Here is a 19,976-nt window from a genome sequence, read left to right on the forward strand (position 1 = left end):
TGGAGCTGAGGCTGCCTCTGCTGTGCGTGGCTCCCGGGCTGGGCTGCCTCCGAGAGAACACGACCTAACGAGGACCTGAGTGAGTGCCCTCCACTCCTCGGTGGAGGTGGGCGTCTGGGGGCCGGGGTGGGAGAGCATGAAGAGTCCAAGCTCAGGGAGGGGAGAGGGAGGGTGGGAGGGACCGAGGCAGCCACAGGGTGGGCTGAGCTGGCAGCAGGAGCGTTCCACAGGAGCCCATGCTGATGCTTTCCTCCCTCGCTCCCCCAAGTGTCATCCCTGTGGTCACAGGCATGTTTATTCGATTGCTTTTAATGGGTGAAGCTGGGAGGACTGGCCCCCGATCCTCCTGATCTGGCCCTCAGGTGCCAGGCCAGCAAACCCCAGGACCGTGTGTTCCCTGAGAAGAGACCCCCCAACAAGTAAGCATTGTGGGGCCTGGCCTTTGGGAGCTGAGGGGTAGGGTGCCCACCAGGCTCCAGGGATGGCAAGGGCTTGTCCTGACTCCAGGGAGGTATCTGGCCTGGACAAGCCTCGGATCAGCAGTGAGTAAAGTGGTCCTCACCAACGTCACGCAGGTCGAGTCCCGAGATGCTGGGGGGACTGGCACAGGTGATGTTGTTGTAGGTATACACGGGTCGCTGGCAGTCGTCCCCTTCGGAAACAGCCTGGACAAAGCGGGGCACCACAGTGGGATGCTGCAGGGCGAAGGCCCTCAGGGCCTGGAGGGGGCAGCCACAGTGCCAGGGATTGCCCTCCAGCCACAGGCGCTCCAGGCCAGGAGGCTGTGGCACAAAGGTCTGCAACGAGTTGTTCCTGAGGCTGAGGTAGCGCAGCCGCACCAGTGGCGAAAGGATGCTCTCGGGCAGGGCCTCCAGGTGGTTGTGCGAGATGTCCAGCCAGAAGGTGCATTGCAGGGGCCCCAGGACTTCTGCTGACAGTGCCGACAGCCGGTTGCGGGACAGGAGCAAGTACTCCAGCTTGCCAAGACCCTGGAAGAGCTGACTGGGCAGCTGCGTTAGCTGGTTTGAGGTGAGGTCCAGCTCTAGGAGCTCAGGGAGCCCCCACAGGCTCTGCTCCTCAATGGCCGTGATGCCGTTGTCCTTGAGAAAGAGCCGACGCAGCCCGGAGAGGCCAGCGAAGGTGTGCTGGCGGATGCGGCCCAGGCAGCTGCCCTCCAGGTGCAGGCTGTGCAGCTTGGCCAGGCCCTGGAACACTCGCACTGGAAGGTTCCGCAGACAGTTGCCAGAGAGGTTCATGACGGCCACGTTCAAGAGGCCGAGGAAGGCTCCTGCCTTGACCTCCTGGATCTGATTGTCATTGAGTGTGAGCACCTCCAGCTGGCCCAGACCCTCAAAGGCCTTGTCCGGCAGCTGCCTCAGGCGGTTGTGGCCCAGCCGCAGCTCCTCCAGGAAGTGCAGGTCCTTGAAGGTCCGGGGCCGCAGGCTGGTGATGGCGTTGTGTGAGAGGCGCAGGACGTGCAGGCCCAGCAGGCCCGGGAAGGTGTCTTCCAGGAGGCCCCCCACACGGTTGTGTGACAGGTCCAGCCAGCGCAGAGCTTTCAGGCCCAGGAAAGCCCCCGGGGCCATGGCGGCAATATGGTTGTGGTCTAGGTAGAGCTTCTGGAGCTTGGGCAGCTTGACAAAGATGTTGGCCTTGATGGTTCGCAAAGCGTTCCTGCTCAGGTCCAGCTCGCGGAGCTCGCTGAGGCCATAGAAGAGGGGGGGCTGCAGGTAGGTCAGCTTGTTGCCTGCAAGTACCAGCTCACGCAGGTTGACCAGGCCTTGGAACACGGTGTCAGGGAGCACGGCCAGGCTGTTCCAGCCAAGGTTGAGGTCCCAGAGGTTGGCCAGGCCATGGAAGAGGCCCTCGTCCACCCTGCTGAGGAGGTTGTTGTTGAGGCCGAGTGAGGCGAGACCCGGCGTGTGCAGGAAGGTGCGGGCCCCAAGGCCGCGCAGCTGGTTCCGCTCCAGGTGCAGGTGGTACAGGTTCCGCAGGCCCAACAGCACTTTGGGCTCCAGGCTGGCCAGCCCACTGCCCTGCAGATTGAGGAAGCCCAGGCTGGAGAAGTTCCGGAAGGCGGCCTCGGGGATGGAGGAGAAGTTGTTGCCATCCAGCCACAGGGCCCTGGCGCTGTCGGGGATGCCGTCCGGCAGCTGTGTGAGGTTCCGGGAGCTGCAGAAGACGCTGAGCTCATCTGTGTAGTCATCGTGGCCGCAGGTGCAGATGGCTGGGCACTGCAGGCCCTCGGTGTCCCCTGGCACTCCAGGCTCCACTCCCTCCAGGCCACGGGGGCCCAGCGCTGCCCAGGAGACCAGCAGCACTGCCAGGGCCAGGCCTCCTGCAGGGAGAGGAACGTGGGGAGAGGTGGCACTAGGGTTCAGGACGTGAACCCCGGAGTGAGTGAGACGTAGAGACGTCTAGGCCTCAGCCCGCACATATGGACCACCATTTAACTTGGCACCCATTCCATAGCACGCCACTGAGAGGAGGTGCTGCTGATTGGACTAGAGAAAGGTGTGAGCTGAGGTGTGCAGTCGCCCCACTTAAATCGGAAGCAGAAGGCAGGCAGGTCAACTGGGATGTTCTCCAGCTCGGAACAATCACAGCATTGACGGGCAGTACCTGTTCAGAGAAAACTAAGGGCTGGCCACCTGGCGATCAGGCCGTTGTGTCCATCTGTGTCCCTAAGAGGGACAGTCAACCGGGCCAGGCTGCCAGGTGGGCCTAGAGGAAGGTGTGAGCGAGAGAATGTTCTGGAGACCGTCTGAGTGGGTATGCACTTGTTGCCTTTGGAGGCTGAACAGCGAACCCAATGCGTTCAGCCTGCACCGGGTACTTGGCCCAGCACCAGCGTGAGGAGAGACGGTCCGGCCGCAGCGGCGAGTAGGGACCCTAGACCATTGGCTCAAGACCATCAACTCACTGGGGTCAGGTTTTGTTTCAGGACAAAGGGTGCCAAGCTCCCCGGCAACAATGCCCCAGAACCTCTGCTGGCCACGGGGCGGCCCTGCAGAACTTGGGGTCTCTGAGGCAAAGGCAGTGCAGAAGGATACCCCACACCCACTGGATGGGCTAGGCCCTGAGATGGAACAAGACAGCAGTGGCTTGGCCTCCAAGTGGCGGGAGGGCAGCAGGCCCTCATCCAGCAGGGGGTCTCCAGGGCAAGGGCCCTGGTTTGGGGTGGAAGAAGACACCCACCCTGCCTCCCTTGTGTTGCTGTTCTGGGCCCTTAGGAAGAGGAAAAGGTGACCCTCTGGGGCCAGGCTCAGCTGCACCCTCCAACACCCCTGCAGCCCCATTCCCCCCATGGGCTCCCAGAAGTTCAGGCCTTGCCAGAGCCGAGCCATGTGTGGGGGCTGCAGAGCCCCAGTGGACTGGGGGATACGGGGAGCCTCACCTTTCCTCAGGGCCATCCCGCATGCAAAGCAGACAGCAGGTCTGCTGGGGCTGGCTGTGCTTGCCCTCTGGTTTCCCCACCTCCAGCGCAGCCAGCGCCTGTCACAGGCCAACTCCTCTCTGCTGGCCCTGGGCTCCATTAACCCCCTCCTGTCGGGTGGCCAGGTGCCCTGGGTGTAGATGGCACGCGGTGAAACTGGGGGGCTGCGTGCATCCTGAAGCCACCTTCAGGGTCCAAGGTGGGCCATGGTGCAGCTCTGAGGGCCAACGGGGGCCTGTCCCTCCCCGCCCCCCCAGCCTAGCCCTGCAGAGTTGGGCCAGCAGGCTGGCGGGGGGTGGGGGGCGGGTAGTACGCCTTGGAGCAGCCTGGGAGGGTCTGGTGCTTGGTTAGGTTTGGGGAACCCAGGAACTCCCCTGCCCATGGATGGGCCTCCTAGGGTAGCTCTCCGGGTCCCCCCACCTAGCTGATGGCCATGTGAGGGTTAAGCAGGAGCCACCACGTTTCCCAATGGGCCTGCCCATCTGCCCTGGCACACTGACCACCCCCCTTCCCATTTCCTAACTTGGGTGGGGTCGCCCAGCCCAGCCTTGGCTTCTCTGTGACCTCAGGGTCAGCTGGTGTCTGGCCACTGCCCCTCCCCCAGCCTCTGCTGGCAATGCCTGGCAGAGCCCAGCTGCCTGGTGTTTGCTTTTCGCAGGCAGGCAGGCGCCGCTTTCCCTAGAAGAGAGTTGGGGGCAGGAGGGGGGCCTGACCTAGGGCCGGCGTCTGCCTGCTGGGAGCCCCCATGCTGTCCTGCAGGCTCCTGTGGGGACACAGCCACTCGGTTCTGTAAATAGGCCGGTGGGATGTGTGCCCAGTGCCTGGCCTGAGGTCAGCCCCACGTCAGAACTTAGGCGATGGCTGGCAAGGCTGCTGGAGCCTAGGGGAGCCCCACCACGCCCTTACCTGCCCGTTAGTCTCTGCTCTTCCTGCTCAAACCAGGTACAGTCTGGCCCTCCAGCCATCCCTTCCCCTATGACTGTGCGCTGTGCCTGCCTGCCTCAGGTGCTGGGCCTGTGTTTGGAAGGGTCTGGAGTAGGCACAACTGGGTCTGGGAAGGCTTAGGGGACTTTCAAATGGAACTTTTCTATATCCAACTGGGTGGACAGTGGGGAGGGGAGGAGGAGGGCAGGTGGGAGCTATCCGAATCCTCCCGTGGGGTCTGGAAGCTACTCATGGGCCCAGGGACTGGAGCCTCGCCCTACCTGCTCAGGGGCAGCCCCTCCCCTGCCTCACGGCTGTGGGCTGGAGGAGGCAGCTTTATCTCCCTCCCTTTATTGAGCTTGGATATTTTTCCAGGTCATTTCTCAGCTTCTGAGAAATTATAGATCTGCCTGGGAGAAAGTCCACACCCAGAAATTTACAGAGTAAACACATTTACACAGTAGAAAGTGCGGACTCAGCAGGAGTTCTGGGCCAGTGGGGCCTCTTCTCTGCGCTGGATAGTGAGGCTGGAGCAGGGTGGGTGCACGTGGACAAGGAGAGTTGGTCCTGTCACTGAACATTTGAGGTTGGGACAGGAAATTCCTGTGATCGAGCTTGCACGTCTGGGAAAGCCTTACAGGATTTTGGCAGCTGGGGTTGGCTTTTTTTTTCTTTTTAGGGAGAGAGAAAAATCAAACATCAATTGGCTGTCTCCTGCACTCCACCTGAGGACCGAGCCATAACCCAGGCATGTGCCCTGACTGGGAATCAAACCAGCCACCTTTTGGTGCACAGGACAAAGCTCAACCAACTAAGCCACGCTGGCCGGGGCGGGTTGGGAATTTTAAATCTCCTGCCAGTTCTGCAGTAGCCCTTCCAGAATAGTTGGGAACCATTCCATCCTGGGACACCTTAGCACCACAGGCTACCCTGCCTGCTCTTACCCCCGAGGGGGCACAGCTGCCTGCTCTTACCCCCGAGGGGGCACAGTGCTTTCACCGTCTGTGTCTCCTCCATCACCGGAGAGATGGCAGCTCAGGCTCACTGGCCGGTGGGCTGTCCTCTCTGAAGTGCACGTTTCAGTCTCTGGCCAATTTTCTATTTGGTTGTCAAGTCTGATTTATAAGATGATTTTTTTTTAAATCACGTTAAGATGCAAGCCAATTGGCAGGGTGGGGAGCCCATGCTTTCTGCTCGCTCTGTAGTTTGCTTTTTTGTGCTCTTTATCATGGTTGTGGCGAGAGTTGTTAATTTAATGTGGTCTCATACGCTGTTCCTTAAATCTCATGAACTTGATTTCTCAAATACCAACAATAAAGATGGAAAAAATCCAAAAAGGTTTTTTTTTTATGTAGTCCAATTTATTTTTTTAATATATTTTATTGATTTTTTGAAGAGAGGAAGGGAGAAGGATAGAGTCAGAAACATCGATGAGCGAGAAACATCAATCAGCTGCCTCCTGCACACCCCCTACTGGGGATGTGCCCGCAACCAAGGTACACGCCCCTGACCGGAATCGAACCCGGGACCCTTCAGCATCCACTGAGCCAAACCAGACAGGGCTATGTAGTCCAATTTTTCAAACTGGTTTCAGGTCTTATTTGTCACATGACTTTCATGATCTTTTAAAATACCTTGAAAACATGTTACCTTTCACCTTGACATCTGCAGGCTACCTGCTCTGCAACCCACGTCCTAAGAGTGTGAGGCAGAGCTCACGTTTAATTCTTCTCAGTGGGTTACCGAGGCCTCACTACCGTTTGGTTAGTGACTGTCCTGCTCCCTGCTCCTCGGTGCCACCACAGCTCGGTGTCCACTTCAGCCAGGGCCCTCTCGGCTCTCGTTGCCCCCTCAGCTTCCGCCTGCACCATGGAGGCTTTTCAGTGGGTCTCGGTAACCGTGGAGCAAGCCCTCCCTCCACTTCCTCCTCTCAGACACTCGGCTACGCACAGTCCTTTGCATTTCCTTATCTGCTGCAGGAGCAGCTTGCCAAGTATCTAAAATGAAACCAAAAGACTTTTTTTAAAAAGATTTTTTTAGGCCTGGCCGGAGTGGCTCAGTGGTTGAGCATTGACCTATGAACCAGGAGGTCGCGGTTTGATTCCGGTCAAGGCACTTGCCCTGGTTGTGGGCTGGATCCTCAGTGTGGGGCATGCAGGAGGCAGCCAACCAGTGGTTCTCTTATCATTGATGATTCTATCTCTCCATCTCCCTCTCCCTTTCTGAAATCAATAAAAATATACCTATTTTTTAAAGCCAATAAAGATTTAAAGAATAAGAATTTTTTACTGATTAAACATCCATCAGCTGCCCCTGCACATCCCTACAGGGGGGTGGTATCAAGCTCGCCACCTGTGCATGTTGTGACCAGAATTAAACCAGCAACCTTTTGATGCATCAAATCAACTGAGCCACACCAGCCAAGACTCTTGAATTACGAATTGTGTTACAATTTGGGGAGAATGGACATCATCACAATATTGAGTCTTGATTTGTGTACATGGTGTAATTCACCTTTTTATTTAGGTCTCCTTTGGTTTCTCCCTTTCTGTAGATTTCTGTGTTGTGATTTTGCATATATTTTTTAGATTATTTTTCCCTAGATGGTTACTAAATACTATGATAAATATCTTTCCTCCTTTAACTTTGTTTTGTTTGTGTAGGTTGAAATTGTTTTCTAAAAATAGGTTGGGAAAACAAAGTGTTAAGGAATGCGGTGCTTTTACTCAGCAACTTTCTTAAACAGCCTTATTGATAGGTAATTCACACATCATAAAATGCATCATTTTATGTATATGTAAGTATACAACTCAATGATTTTTTCCCCCAATGATTCTTAATAAATGTGTAGAGTTGAGGAACCATACCCACAATCTAGCTTTAGAATATTCTCATGCAATATGTGGTCCTCTGTGTCTTACTTAATTCACTTAGCATAGTGTTTTCGCTTCATCCACAAGATAACGTGTTAATATTTCACTCCTTTTTATGGCTGGGTGGTATTCCATTGTATGGATTTGCCCCATTTTGTGTATCCATTCATCTGCTGATGGACATTTGGGTTGTTTCTATTGGGGCTACTACTATTAATGCTGCTACGAACATTTGTATATGAGTCTTTGTGTGGATGTGTATTTAATTCCCGCTGGAGTGCTTCCTAGGGATGGATTACTGAATCATAGAGGATTTATGTCTAACTTAAAAAAACAAAACAAAAAACTATTGCCCTGGCCAGTGTGGCTCAGTTGGTTGAGCATCATCCTGTGTACTGAAAGGCTGCCAGTTCAATTCCTAGTCAGGGCACATGCGTAGGTTGCCAGCTGGATTCGCAGTGGGGGGCATGTGGGAGGCAGCCAATCAATGTTCCTCTCTTCCTCTCCATCTCTCTTTAAAAGCAGTAAAAAAGATTTTTAAAAAATATGATACTCCAGTTGTTCACATCCTCACCAACATTTGGTATGGTTACTTTTTTATTTTGAGCGATTCTAATTTTAATTTGTTTTCTCTGACAATGATGTTGGGCCCTTTTCATATGTTTATTGGCCATTCTTATAACTTCTTTGGTGAAATGTCTGTATTCAAGACTTTTGCCCCTTTAAAATCTTTTTTTTTTTTAAATGTATTTTATTGATTTTTTACAGAGAGGAAGGGAGAGGGATAGAGAGTTAGAAACATCGATGAGAGAGAAATACCGATCAGCTGCCTCCTGCACACCTCCTGCTGGGGATGTGCCTGCAACCAAGGTACATGCCCTTGACCGGAATCGAACCTGGGACCTTTCAGTCTGCAGGCCGACGCTCTATCCACTGAGCCAAACCGGTTATGGCATCCCCTTTAAAATCTTTATTGTTGAAAGTATTACATATGTTCCCCTTTTCCCCACATTGACCCCTTCTAGCCACCCCCCACCCCAGGCCTTTACCACCCTATTGTCTGTGTCCATGGGTTATGCATATATGCATACAAGTTCTTCGGTTGATCACTTCCCATCCACCTACCCTCCCCTGCCTTCCCTCTGAGATTCCGCAGTCTGTTCTATGCTGCTATGTCTCGATTTATTTTGTTCATCAGTTTATTTTGTTCATTAGATTCCACATATGAGTGAGATCATGTGATACTTTTTCTCTGACTGGCTTATTTCCCTTAGCATAATTCTCTCCAGATCCCTCCATGCTGTCTCAAAGGGTACAAGAGCCTTCTTTTTGTTTTTGACTGCTGCATAGTATTCCACGGTATTAAATGTACCATAGCGGGGTTTTTTAAAATATATTTTTATTGATTTCAGAGAGGAAGGGAAAGGGAGAGAGAGATAGAAACATCAATGATGAGAATTATTGATCAGCTGCCTTCTGCATGCCTCCTACTGGGGATCAAGCCCGCAACCTGGGTATGTGCCCTTGACTGGAATTGAACCCGGGACCCTTCAGTCCACAGGCTGACGCTCTAGCCACTGAACCAAACCAGCTAGGGCTACCATAGTGTTTTTATCCACTCTACTCTTTTGCCCATTTTTAAATTGAGTTGTCTTCTTAATAAGCTCTGGTTCCCTAGCTGGTTTGGCTTAGTGAGTAGAGTGTCGGCCTACTGACTGAAGGGTCCTGGGTTCAATTCTGGTCAACAGCACATGTCCAGTTGCGGGCTCGATCCCCAATGGAAGGCGTGCAGGAGGCAGCCAATCAATGATTCTCTCTCGTCATTGATGTTTCTATCTCTCTTCCTTCTCTGAAATCAATAAAAATATATTTTTAAAAAATAAGTTCTGAATGTTTATATATTATGGATACAAGACTTTATATATTTTGAATTATCAGATATAACATCTGTAGGTATTCTTCCCACTCTATGACTAGTCTCATTTTTTAAAATATATTTTTATTGGTTTCAGAGAGGAAGGGAGAGAGAAATAGAAACATCAATGATGAGAAAGAATCATTGATCAGCTGCCTCCTGCACACCCCACAATGGGGATTGAGCCCACAACCCAGGCATGTGCCCTGATTGAGGGATCAAACCTCTGAGTTCATAAGTCAACACTCAACCACTGAACCATGCTGGCCAGGCATGTCTCCTCATTTTTAAAAATGCTGTCTTTTTTTTTTTTTTTTTAATATATATTTTTATTGATTTCAGAGAGGAAGGGAGAGGAAGAGAGAGATAGAAACATCCCCCTTCTGGGGATTGAGCCTGCAACCCAGGTATGTGCCCTTGACCAGAATTGAACCTGGGACCCTTCAGTCCACAGGCTGATGCTCTATCCACTGAGCCAAACCAGCTAGGGCTAAAATGCTGTCTTTTTGAAGTGCTAATTTTTTACTCTAATGAAGTCCAATTTATCTATTTTGTCCTCTTTTATGGCTCACACTTTTGGTGTTGTGTCTTACTCTGCCTAATCCAAGATCACAAAATTTTCTCCTGTTTTCTTCTAAAAGTTTGATTACTTTTAGATGTTACATTTAAGTCTATGACCCATTTAGAGTTATGTGTATATGTGAGATAAGGGTCTAAGTTCACTTTATGTATAGATAGCCAATTGTCCCCGCACCATTTGTTGAAAAGACTATAATTTCCCCCATTGAAATTTCTTTGCATCTTTGTTGAAATCAATCACAAATATAAGGATTTATTTCTAGACTCTCAGTTCTGATCCATTAAACTACATGCCTATTATTCTTGCACCAATATATTATTACTGTGGATTTATAGTAAGTTTTGAAATTAGGCAGTGTAAGTCCTCCAACTTTGTTCTTTTTTGAAATTATTTTGGCTCTGCCCTGGTTTACTCAATGGTTAGAGGGTTGGCCCGTGGACTGAAGGGTTGCAGGTTCAATTCCAGTCAAGGGCACATACCTCGGTAGCAGGCTTCATCCCTGGCCCCAGTTGGGGTGTGTGCAGGAAGCAACCAATCAATGTGTCTCTCACCCTCCCTTCCACTCTCTCTAAAAATCAATGGGGAAAAAATATCCTTTGGTGAGGATTAACAACAAAAAAATGTTTTGGCTCTTCTAAGTCTTGTATTTCCATATAAATTTTAGGATTAGTTTACTTTCTCCCAAAATCCTGCTGGGATTTTGATAGGGATTGCATTGGATCTATAGATCAATTTGGGGAGAATTGGTATCTTTTTTTTTTTTTTTAGTGTTGTTTTTTTTTACTTGAATTTGTTGGGGTGACATTGGTTAATAAAATTATATAGGATCAGGTATACAGTTCCACAATACATCATCTGTATATTGTGAAAACTGACATCTTAATAGTCTTTTAATGGAATATGGAGTATCTTTCCATTTATTTAGATCTTTAATTTTCCCTTATCAGATTTTTAGTTTTCAGTGTATAACTCTTACATTACTTCTGATAAATTCCTAAGTTTTTGGCTTATTAGTACATAGAAATGAAATGGATTTTTTTCCATTAATCTATATGCTAGGACCTTGCTAAACTTATTAGTTCCAGGTAGGTGTATGTATGTGGGTTCCTTAGGATTAGCTATACTAGTATATAGGATCAAGACATTTTTACTTCTTCCAATATGTGTACTACTTTTTTCTTTTTGTGTGCCTTATTGCACATCCAGTACAGTGTTGAGTAGAAGTAGCAAGAGCAGACATTCCTACCTTGTTTCTGAATTTACAGAAAAGCATTCAGTCATTCGCCATGAATATGATTCTAGCTGATTATTTTTCATAATAGATGCTGTGATAGGCACTGACGCTCCCAACCAAAGATACCCATGTTGTTATCCCTGGAATCATGAATATGTCAGGTTACATAGCAAAGGAAATTAAGGTTGCTAATCAGCTGACCTCACAATAGTGAGATAAGTGGCTTTTCCAAATGGAGCAAATGTAATTACAAAGGTCCTTAAAAGTGGGAGAGGGGTTCAGAAGAGGTTCTGCTCTTCTGGAGGAGTATCCCCCCCTACTTTCTGAGTTTGTGAAGTGATTGGTTACTGATAGAATGCATTAGTGGAGGCATGTAGGCCTGGGCTTCCCTTTGCATGAAGACTTAATACTTTTATCAATTCAATTTTTTGTTATAGGTCTATCCTGATTTTGTTTGTGAGGCAATGTGAGAAGGACTCGACCCACAGTTGCTAGCTTTTGAATATGGAGGCAGGAAGCCAGGAGCCAAGGAAGTAGGCACCTCTAGAATCTAGAAAAGGCAAGGAAACAGTTTCTCCCCCCACTGAAGTCTAGAAGAAAATCGGCCTGCTGACCATCCAGTGAGGCTCATGTCAGACTTCTGACCTCCAGAACTGCCAGATGGTAAATCTGTTGTTTTTAAGTCACTAACTTTGTAGTGACTGGATACAGCAGCACTCAGAAATTCACACAGCTGTCCTTTGTAGGTTGAGGAAGCTCTCTTCTATTCCTAGTATGTTGAAATCTTTTATTATGAATGGGTGTTGGATTTTGCCAAATGTTTTTCTGCATCCACTGAGATGATATTGTGGGTTTTATCTTTTATCCACTAATATGGTCTATTTGAGCCCAGCCAGAGTGGCTCAGTGGTTGAGCGTCAACCTACGAACCAGGAGGTTGAGGTTTAATTGCCAATCAGGGCACATGCCCCGGTTGCAGGCTCAATCCCCAGTGAGGGGCTTGTAGGAGGCAGCCAATCAACTATTCTCTCTCATTGATGTTTTCTATATCTCTCCCTTCCTCTCTGAAATCAATATATATATTTAAATGGTCTATTTGAAATAGAACACTTTTAGATACTAGTATAAATATCTACTGCTTGTAGATATTTAACCAACCTTGCATTCCTGTGCTAAATCCTATTTGGTAATGGTGTATAGTGTTGGTATTGCTGTATTTTGTTTGCTAACATTTTATTAAGGATTTTACATCTGTATTCACGAGAGACGCTGATCTACATAAGGGACGTTGATCTCAAGTTTTCTTTTTTTGTGATATCTTTGCCTGGCTTTTGTATCAGGATAACATTAGACCCGTAGAATGAGTTGGGAAGAGTTCCCTCCTCTATTTTCTGAGAGTTTGAGAGTGATTAGTGTTACTGATAGAATGCATTAGTGAAGCCAGGTGGGCTTTCCTTTGTATGAAGACTTAAGATTTTTTATTAATTTAATTTTTTGTTATAGGTTTATTCTGATTTTCTACTTCTTTTTAAGTCAATTTAAGTAATGTCTTTTTAGGAATTTGTCCATTTCATCTAAGTTATCTAATTTGTTGGTATACAGTTTTCCTACTGCAGGTGGTCCTTGACTGAATGATGTAGTTATATGCTGATAAACCCAAGGAAATTGAAAATGCACTCAACACACCAAACATCATAGCTTAGCCTAGCCTATCTTAACCATGCTTAGAACACTTACATTAGCCTACAGTTGAGTAAAATCAATGAACACAAAGCTTATTTTATAAAGTGTTGAATATCACATATAATTTATTATGCATTATTGCTTTTGCACATCAAAGTCAAACCACCTTAAGTTGGGGACCATCTCTATTCCTTTGTAAGCCCTATTAATTTCTTTAGGATTGTTAATGATATTCCCTTTTTCAACCATCATTTGGTAAAAATTGTGTTCTTTTTTAAAAACTATATTGATTTTAGAGAGGAAGGGAGTGAATCATTGATGGGCTGCCTCCTGCATGCCCCCTACTGGGGATTGAGTCCGAAACCTGAGCGTGTGCCCTTGACCGGAATTGAACCCACGACCCTTCAGTCCGCAGACCCTTCAGTCCCCAGTCCGTCGCTCTATCTGTTGAGCCAAACCAGCTATGGCTCTTTATTTTCTTCATCAGTATAACTAAGGATGTGTCAATTTTGTTGATCTTTTCAAAGAACTTGGTTTTTCTGTTTTGTATTTCATTCAATTCCTGTTATTCTTTTTTCTGCTTCCTTTGGGTTTCATTTGGTCTTTTTTCTAATTTTGTAAGGTAGAAGCCTAGGTTTTCTTATTTGAGGCCTTTCTTTTTTTTCTCAGACAGGTGTTTAAAGCTATATAAATTTCCCTCTAGCACTGTGTTAATTGCATCCCTCAAATTTTGATCGGGTGTGTTTTCATTTTTCACTCTTATTGACCTACATGATATTTAGGAATATGTTATTTAATTTCCAAACATTTGGGTTTTTGCAGACTTAATTTTGTTGTATATATCTAATTCCACTGGGGTTAGAAAACATATTTTGTATAATTTCAGTCTCAATATTAATGGTGATGTATTTTGTGGCCCAAGATATGGTCTATCATGGAGAATGAATGTTTCATAGGTACCTGAAAAGGATACTGGTGGAATGTTCTATAAATAAGTAGGTTCACTTGAATGATAGTGTTCAGTCTTCTTTATCTTTGCTGATGTTCTGTCTAGTTGTCCTAAAATCTCCATTTATTATTGCTAAATTACCTATTTTTCCTTCCAGTTTCTAAAATTCTTTTTCCCCATTAACTGCCCTCCACCGCTGCCCACTGAAACCAGACATGAGGTATTTGTTGCTGCAATAGATTGTGATAACAGAAATCATAGAGAAAAAGAAAATTAATTATTGGTTGTAGAGCTTAAGTCAAGGTTATGGCCTAAGACAGTGGTCAGCAAACTGCGGCTCGCGAGCCACATGCGGCTCTTTGGCCCCTTGAGTGTGGCTCTTCCACAAAATACCACATGCGGGCGCACACATACAGTGCGATTGAAACTTCATGGGCCATGCGCAGAAGTCGGTTTTCGGCTCTCAAAAGAAATTTCAGTCGTTGTACTGTTGATATTTGGCTCTGTTGACTAATGAGTTTGCTGACCACTGACCTAAGACTATTTGCTGACAAAGAACAGAACAACTCTAAGCTAGGGGTCTGGGGAGAGTGAAGAAGGAAGAGGAAGGATCTGGTTCCTGATGTCCTGCCTCCTTGGCCTTTACCTCCCACATACCACCTGGCCTGAGTGGACTCCCAGATTGGTTTGAGGGTCTAAGCTCGGAGTTCGGAAAGCAGATAGAGGCATGTGGGAGGGATGTGTGTGTCCGGGGACCTTCCTCTCAGGATCTATCTAGGGACCCTAGGCCAGGCTCCCTGGATTCATGGAGATCGCTTCTTCCCCAGGTCTCTCTGCTGCCCCAGCTCAGAACCAGTCATCCATAGAAAAGGGGGGATCAGGAGACGCCTCTCCTTTTACAGTTTTACTTATAGATTAATATAATGATTACAAGTTTCAGAGTACTAGGCAGAGGTGGGGGCTGCACAACGTTGTGAATGTACTAAGTGCCTCTGAATTGTACATTTTTAAATGGCTAATTGTATGTTGTATGAATCTCACCTCAATTTAAATAAATTCTAAAGATTTTTATAGTAAAACACAGTCACTACTGAAACCTAAGTGACTGTAGCTAGAGAGAAGCGTGCCACTGGGACTAGTGCATGACACACAGCAGATAAGCTGGGTTGCTGTCAAAGAAACAGCAAGGACCTGGTCAGGCCCATGTCTGGCCCGCAGGACATAAGACCACACTCAGGGAGCAGCTCCCAGAGGCATCAGTAAAGGGTCAGTCCCAACACACAGGGATGAGGCTTAGTGAGAGATGGAGCCCACATCCAGAGAAACAGGTGACAGAGCAGTCCGGAAATCCTTTAAAATAAAAATCCTCAGCCCTAGCTGGTTGGCTCAGTGGATAGAGACTCCGCCCGCGGACTGAAGGATCCCAGGTTAAAGTTCCGGTCAAGAGCATGTATCTTGGTTGCAGGTTCCCCAGCCCTGGTTGGGGTGAGTGCAGGAGGCAACCAATCAATGTGTCTCTCTCACATCGATGTTTCTCTCTGTTTCTCCCTCTCCCTTCCACTCTCTAAAAATCAATGGAAAATAATCCTCAGGTGAGGATTAACCAAAAATAAAAATCAAATAAAAATCCTCAGAAGGAAGAGGGAAGACACTGGTTAGGAATCAGTAACAAGGACTCTGTTTCTATTTGATGGGATCATTTCAGTCCACCTCAGATGCCTGACCCGCTGTTAGGAAAGAAATAAAAATGAGAAGTCATGAAAGTTCTGTGCACTGTATGTGTTGTGCCTGACACTGGATACTTGAGGATTTTTCGCTTTCCTTGAGTAGTAGAGAAAGCAGGAGCCCGAAGCAAGAGGCAAACAGCAAATAGAGCTCTGTCGAGGAGAGGGAGCCCAGATAAGGACATTGCAAACATGATTAGTAAACGTAGGAAAGAAAAAAACTTATCAAAAGCAGCCGAAGAAGAATAGAAGTAGCCCTATAACCATTAAAAATACCCACAAAAGAAGACACCAGGCTCAGACTAGAACTGCCTTCTACAAACTTCTGAATAAGAAACATTCCTAAAAAAATGTTTATCATTTACCAAAACCAGACAGGACTAAGAAAGGAACCAGCAGATGAATTCTGATGAAATGGAATTTAGCCCAAGACTATAATGGCAACTTAGCACTGAAAAACTTCCTGTAATTCACCAGACTGAAGGAGAATGGTCGGCTGATGCAGAAAAAGCATGTGGTAAGATCCAGTTCCCATTCTGGATGCCGTCTCGCAGAGAAGAAAGAGGAAGGACCGTGCTCACTGTAATGACAGCTTGCGGGGAGGAGCAGCCTCTGTGCCTACGGTGGCCACACCTGCCACTGCCTCCTGGCAACACACTCCTGTTTCCCTCTACCTGATGGTTCCTCTTCGGTTCCAGACCTATGAACGCCTGGCATCTCGACCTCCTGCATGATGGCACCTGTCTCCTGGCTTTAGGGCTCAACATGCTGGTGACTCCTCACGTGCATTTCCAGGCTGGACCTTGCCTTGAACTTCCTCTGCCTACCCGGTTGTTTCACGGGCATTTTAAACTCAACGTGTCCAAACCTGACCCCCCACAACTCCAGTGAGTAAATGGACATGGAATCCCCTTAACTTAGCACTCACGGCTCAGATCCCAGCTGGGAGCAAATGGCTCTGCCTGCACCTCAGCTCACACTGGGAACTCGCTACCTCTCACCTCCACCTGCCTCTCCGGCGACCCTGCCGTGACACTCAGAAATCCTAGTAGGGTCAGCTATGACCTGCCTCTGCACATCTGAGTGTGGGCGCCAAGGTCCTCGCGTGACCTGTACACTGACCCCCTCCCCTCCCCTCTCTGCCCGCACAGCCTCGCTCTTCCACAGACCTGCCCCAGCGCCTCTGCACTTGCTTTCTTTCCCAGATATCTGGGCAGCTTGCTCCCTAGAGCCCCTCAATTTTTACTTCATGGCACCTCCTCAGTGAGGCCTCCCCTTGGGTGCTCTATGTACCTTATCCCTGAGCGTTGTCTTTTTCTCTGCAGTGCTCCCTCCACCTGACCTGCCAGCACTTCAATCATCTCTGTCTTCATCCCTCCACCAAAACAGGCTCCACGAGGGGAGGGACTTCTGTCTGCTCACTCTGAGTCCCTGGAGCGTCCAGTATCTGCCACATCAGCCACATGCAGACATTTAGTAAAGCAATGAAGTCAGAACAAAGGCCAATGTGCCCACTTGCCTCACTTCAACAGGGAGATCTAGAAAACCAACATCCCAGATGGAACTTCAAAAGGTCTACAAAGGAACCAACATCAGGATGAGCAAGTTGAGTGGGTTCCCAGGAACAAAGTCAACTGCCCTTGCTGATCACTGGGGGCATTTAAGTGAAGGTGCCATTTACAACACATCAAAACCCAAAGTACATGGAACCACAATGTCCCAGAGAACTGGCCTCTGGGAAGGAAGTTATAAAACCTGGTGAAAAGACATCTGACAAATAATGAATAATTTCTCTGGCCTTTATCCCTATTGAGGGGAAGGAGCCTCTGATTCCTTAATATGCCCCTGGCCCCCTGAGCTTACACTAATGAGGTGACTCAACAAGGGCTGTCACCAAAAGGCCTACCCTATGATCAGAGGGTTAGGTGGGTGGGCAGGGCTGGAGTTCAATCACGTGGTCAGTGATTCCATGGCTGACACAGTGACACCCCAAACTAACTGACACTGAGGCTCGTGGCCTTTCCTGTGGGTGAGCACCCGGATGTGCCAGGAGGGAGACACACTTGCACTCCATGGAGAGGTACAGTCAGTGTTCTGGACCCTCCTGGACTTCCCCCTGTGGGTCTTTTCACTTGGCTGGTCTTGGTTTGAGTCCTTTATACTAAAACTGTTATCATATCCTTTATAATAAAATCAGAAGTATGGCATCTCTCTGAATTCTAAGTCATCCTACTGAGTTATTGAATCCGAGGGGGTCATGGGAACTCCCTGAATTTGTAGCCAGTTGGTCAAAAGTGCAGGTGGCCTGGGGGCCCCAGGATTCCAGCTATTGTCTATGGTGAGGGCGGTCATGTTGGGGACCGTGCCTGTCATTGGTGGGTCTGTGCTAACACCGGTGGTCAGCACCACAGGCGCGCTCTGGTGGCACAGCGTGGACAGCACCAGAGACCCAGTGGGTGGACACGCAGCATGTTCAACACCTGAAACTCCAAACCACACAAAACAATTTCTCCCCAATCTAGTGAGTCAATATCACTCCAGTCCAAATTCCAGATAGCAATATCCTAATAGTTCTACGTAAGGGCAAGGGGCCAACACGCCTAAAGGCCCAGGCTGGGTCATGTCCCGTCCTGGAAATGAAGAGCTGTCCTAAAGCTGCAGTGACAGGGAAAGGGGGCCAGCGCCAGGACAGCGGGCATACCAACAGATCATGGAGCCACAGGACATGCGGCACCTGGGACGCTCACCAGCGCTGGCAGGGCCGACGGAGAGGGGCACCGGGTATCCAGTCACCGGCATAAATAGCAATTTCACAGCAATTATAAACCTCAGTGTGAAAAGCAAAACAAAAAGGACTGAGTGAAATTGCAGGAAGGCATCAGAGGAGAGAAAGCGTTGTTAAACAGGACACAGAAGCATTTGCCATGATGGGAAAAAGGATGCATTTGACTATAAGGAATTAAGAACTTCTTCAACAAAGCACCAGAGTCTGAAGCTGGCAACAAACTAGGTGATACACACCCACAACCAAAACTGTCCACACCCACAACCAAAGAACTCAGGAAGTTGGCCGCATGGAGCGAAAGGACTTCTGGTCAATAAGAAGCAAAACCTAGTAGGAAACCACGCTGGTGCAGTGGTCTCGACGCTTTACTGGAGGGGCCAAATGTTCTGAATTCACATATCCTTCCGCCAGCGTCCACTGCTGCCGCCGCAGGGACTGGAGGGCAGGGCTTCAAAGCTGTGGAGCCAGACCCAGGCACGGGCCACAAGTCCAACCTCCACGGTGAGACCACCTACAGCCCAGCTACTAGGTGTTACACACCCACCAGGTCTGGGAGGGCGGCTGCAGGACCCCAGCACACCAAGGTGAAAGCTCCCATTCTTTTTTTTTTTTCTAATTCTCACCCGAGGATATTTTTCCACTGATTTTTTAGAGAGAGTAGAAGAGGGAAAGACAGAGAGAAACATCAATGTGGGAGAAACACATCGATTGGTTGACTCCCGCTTGAGCCCCAACCAGGGTCCGGGCCAGGGAGGAGCCTGCAACCAAGGCACATGCTCTTGACTGGAATAGAACCCGGGACCCTTTGGTTCGCAGGCCAGTGCTCTATCCACTGAGCCAAACTGGCCAGGGCAAAGCACCCATTCTTTTTTTTTTTTTTTAAATAAATTTTATTGATTTCAGAGACGAATAGAGAGAGGGAGAGAGATAGAGACATCAATAATGAGAGAGAATCCTTGATCAGCTGCCTCCTGCACGCCCCCTTTTGGGTATCAAGCCCACAACCCAGGCAAGTGCCCCTGACTGGAAGCAAACCCAGGACCCTTCAATCCGCAGACCGATGCTCTATCTACTGAGCCAAACCAGCTAGGACAAAGCACCCATTCTTTAGAGCTCAGCTCTCCCAGAGGAGGAGGAGGGATTCCCAGACTCAGCAGCATGCAGACAACTGCTGAGTGACCTGCGCCCTAAGCTCAGCCAAAAACAGGGACAAATGACCCTCAGGCCCTGAGGACTCTAGGGAGAGCGGCGATAGACAATCATGCTTTGCATGACCTGTCTGGGATGAGCAGTAAAGTGACATCAGCAGAAGCTGTGGCACACGGTCCGCATGAGTGTCGTCACAAAAGCAAAGACTGACCAGAGGCTGCAGTGCCAGGCTCAGCGAGCAGAGCCTTCCCAGACCCAGCGCCTGGCACTGTTCTGTAATAGACCGAAGCCGAACGGAAAATGTCACCCACACAGGAGAAAACCTCCAAATCCAGAAGAGAGTCAGCTGGGAACAAACACCCCTTCTTCCTACCACCAAACACCCTGAATACCATCGCGACACCCCATAGCTGCCTCTACCTGTTCCTCCTTGCTCGGACAGCCTGCCCTCTCTGCCTGGGATGGAACTCAGTGCAATGCAGAGCCTACCCAGTGTGCCCAGGGCCTAGGACTAGCCTGACATTGCAGCTAAGGAGCCACCCGAGCATGGTGGCTTCCCAGGACAGCCGCCGTTCAAGTTGACTCAGGCAAAAGCAGAGGGTACAGCGTTTGAGCAGGGACACCTTCACGGAGAGCTCAGCCTCGGGCCTCTCCACCTGCCACTGGGAGGAAGAACGTGGAAACCTCTCCCGGCCCAGACCTGAGTGGACCAGACCTTGAGCAAG

The 19,976-nt window shown here is 48.8% G+C and overlaps 1 protein-coding gene across 1 annotated transcript; it reads right to left on the bottom strand.

Moving 5' to 3' along the window:
* Positions 1-196: 196 nt before the first annotated feature.
* On the bottom strand, positions 197-3,536 carry IGFALS (insulin like growth factor binding protein acid labile subunit; the record flags this gene model as incomplete). The annotated part of the gene is made up of 2 exons (XM_079797275.1): positions 197-2,338; positions 3,398-3,536. 2 exons carry the CDS (start codon positions 3,534-3,536, stop codon positions 537-539), a joined length of 1,941 nt encoding a protein of 646 aa, XP_079653401.1. The 3' UTR covers positions 197-536.
* Between the last annotated feature and the right edge of the window lie 16,440 nt (positions 3,537-19,976).

Source organism: Cnephaeus nilssonii (genome assembly GCF_951640355.1).
Source record: "Cnephaeus nilssonii genome assembly, chromosome: 2".
Lineage (NCBI taxonomy): Eukaryota > Metazoa > Chordata > Mammalia > Chiroptera > Vespertilionidae > Cnephaeus > Cnephaeus nilssonii.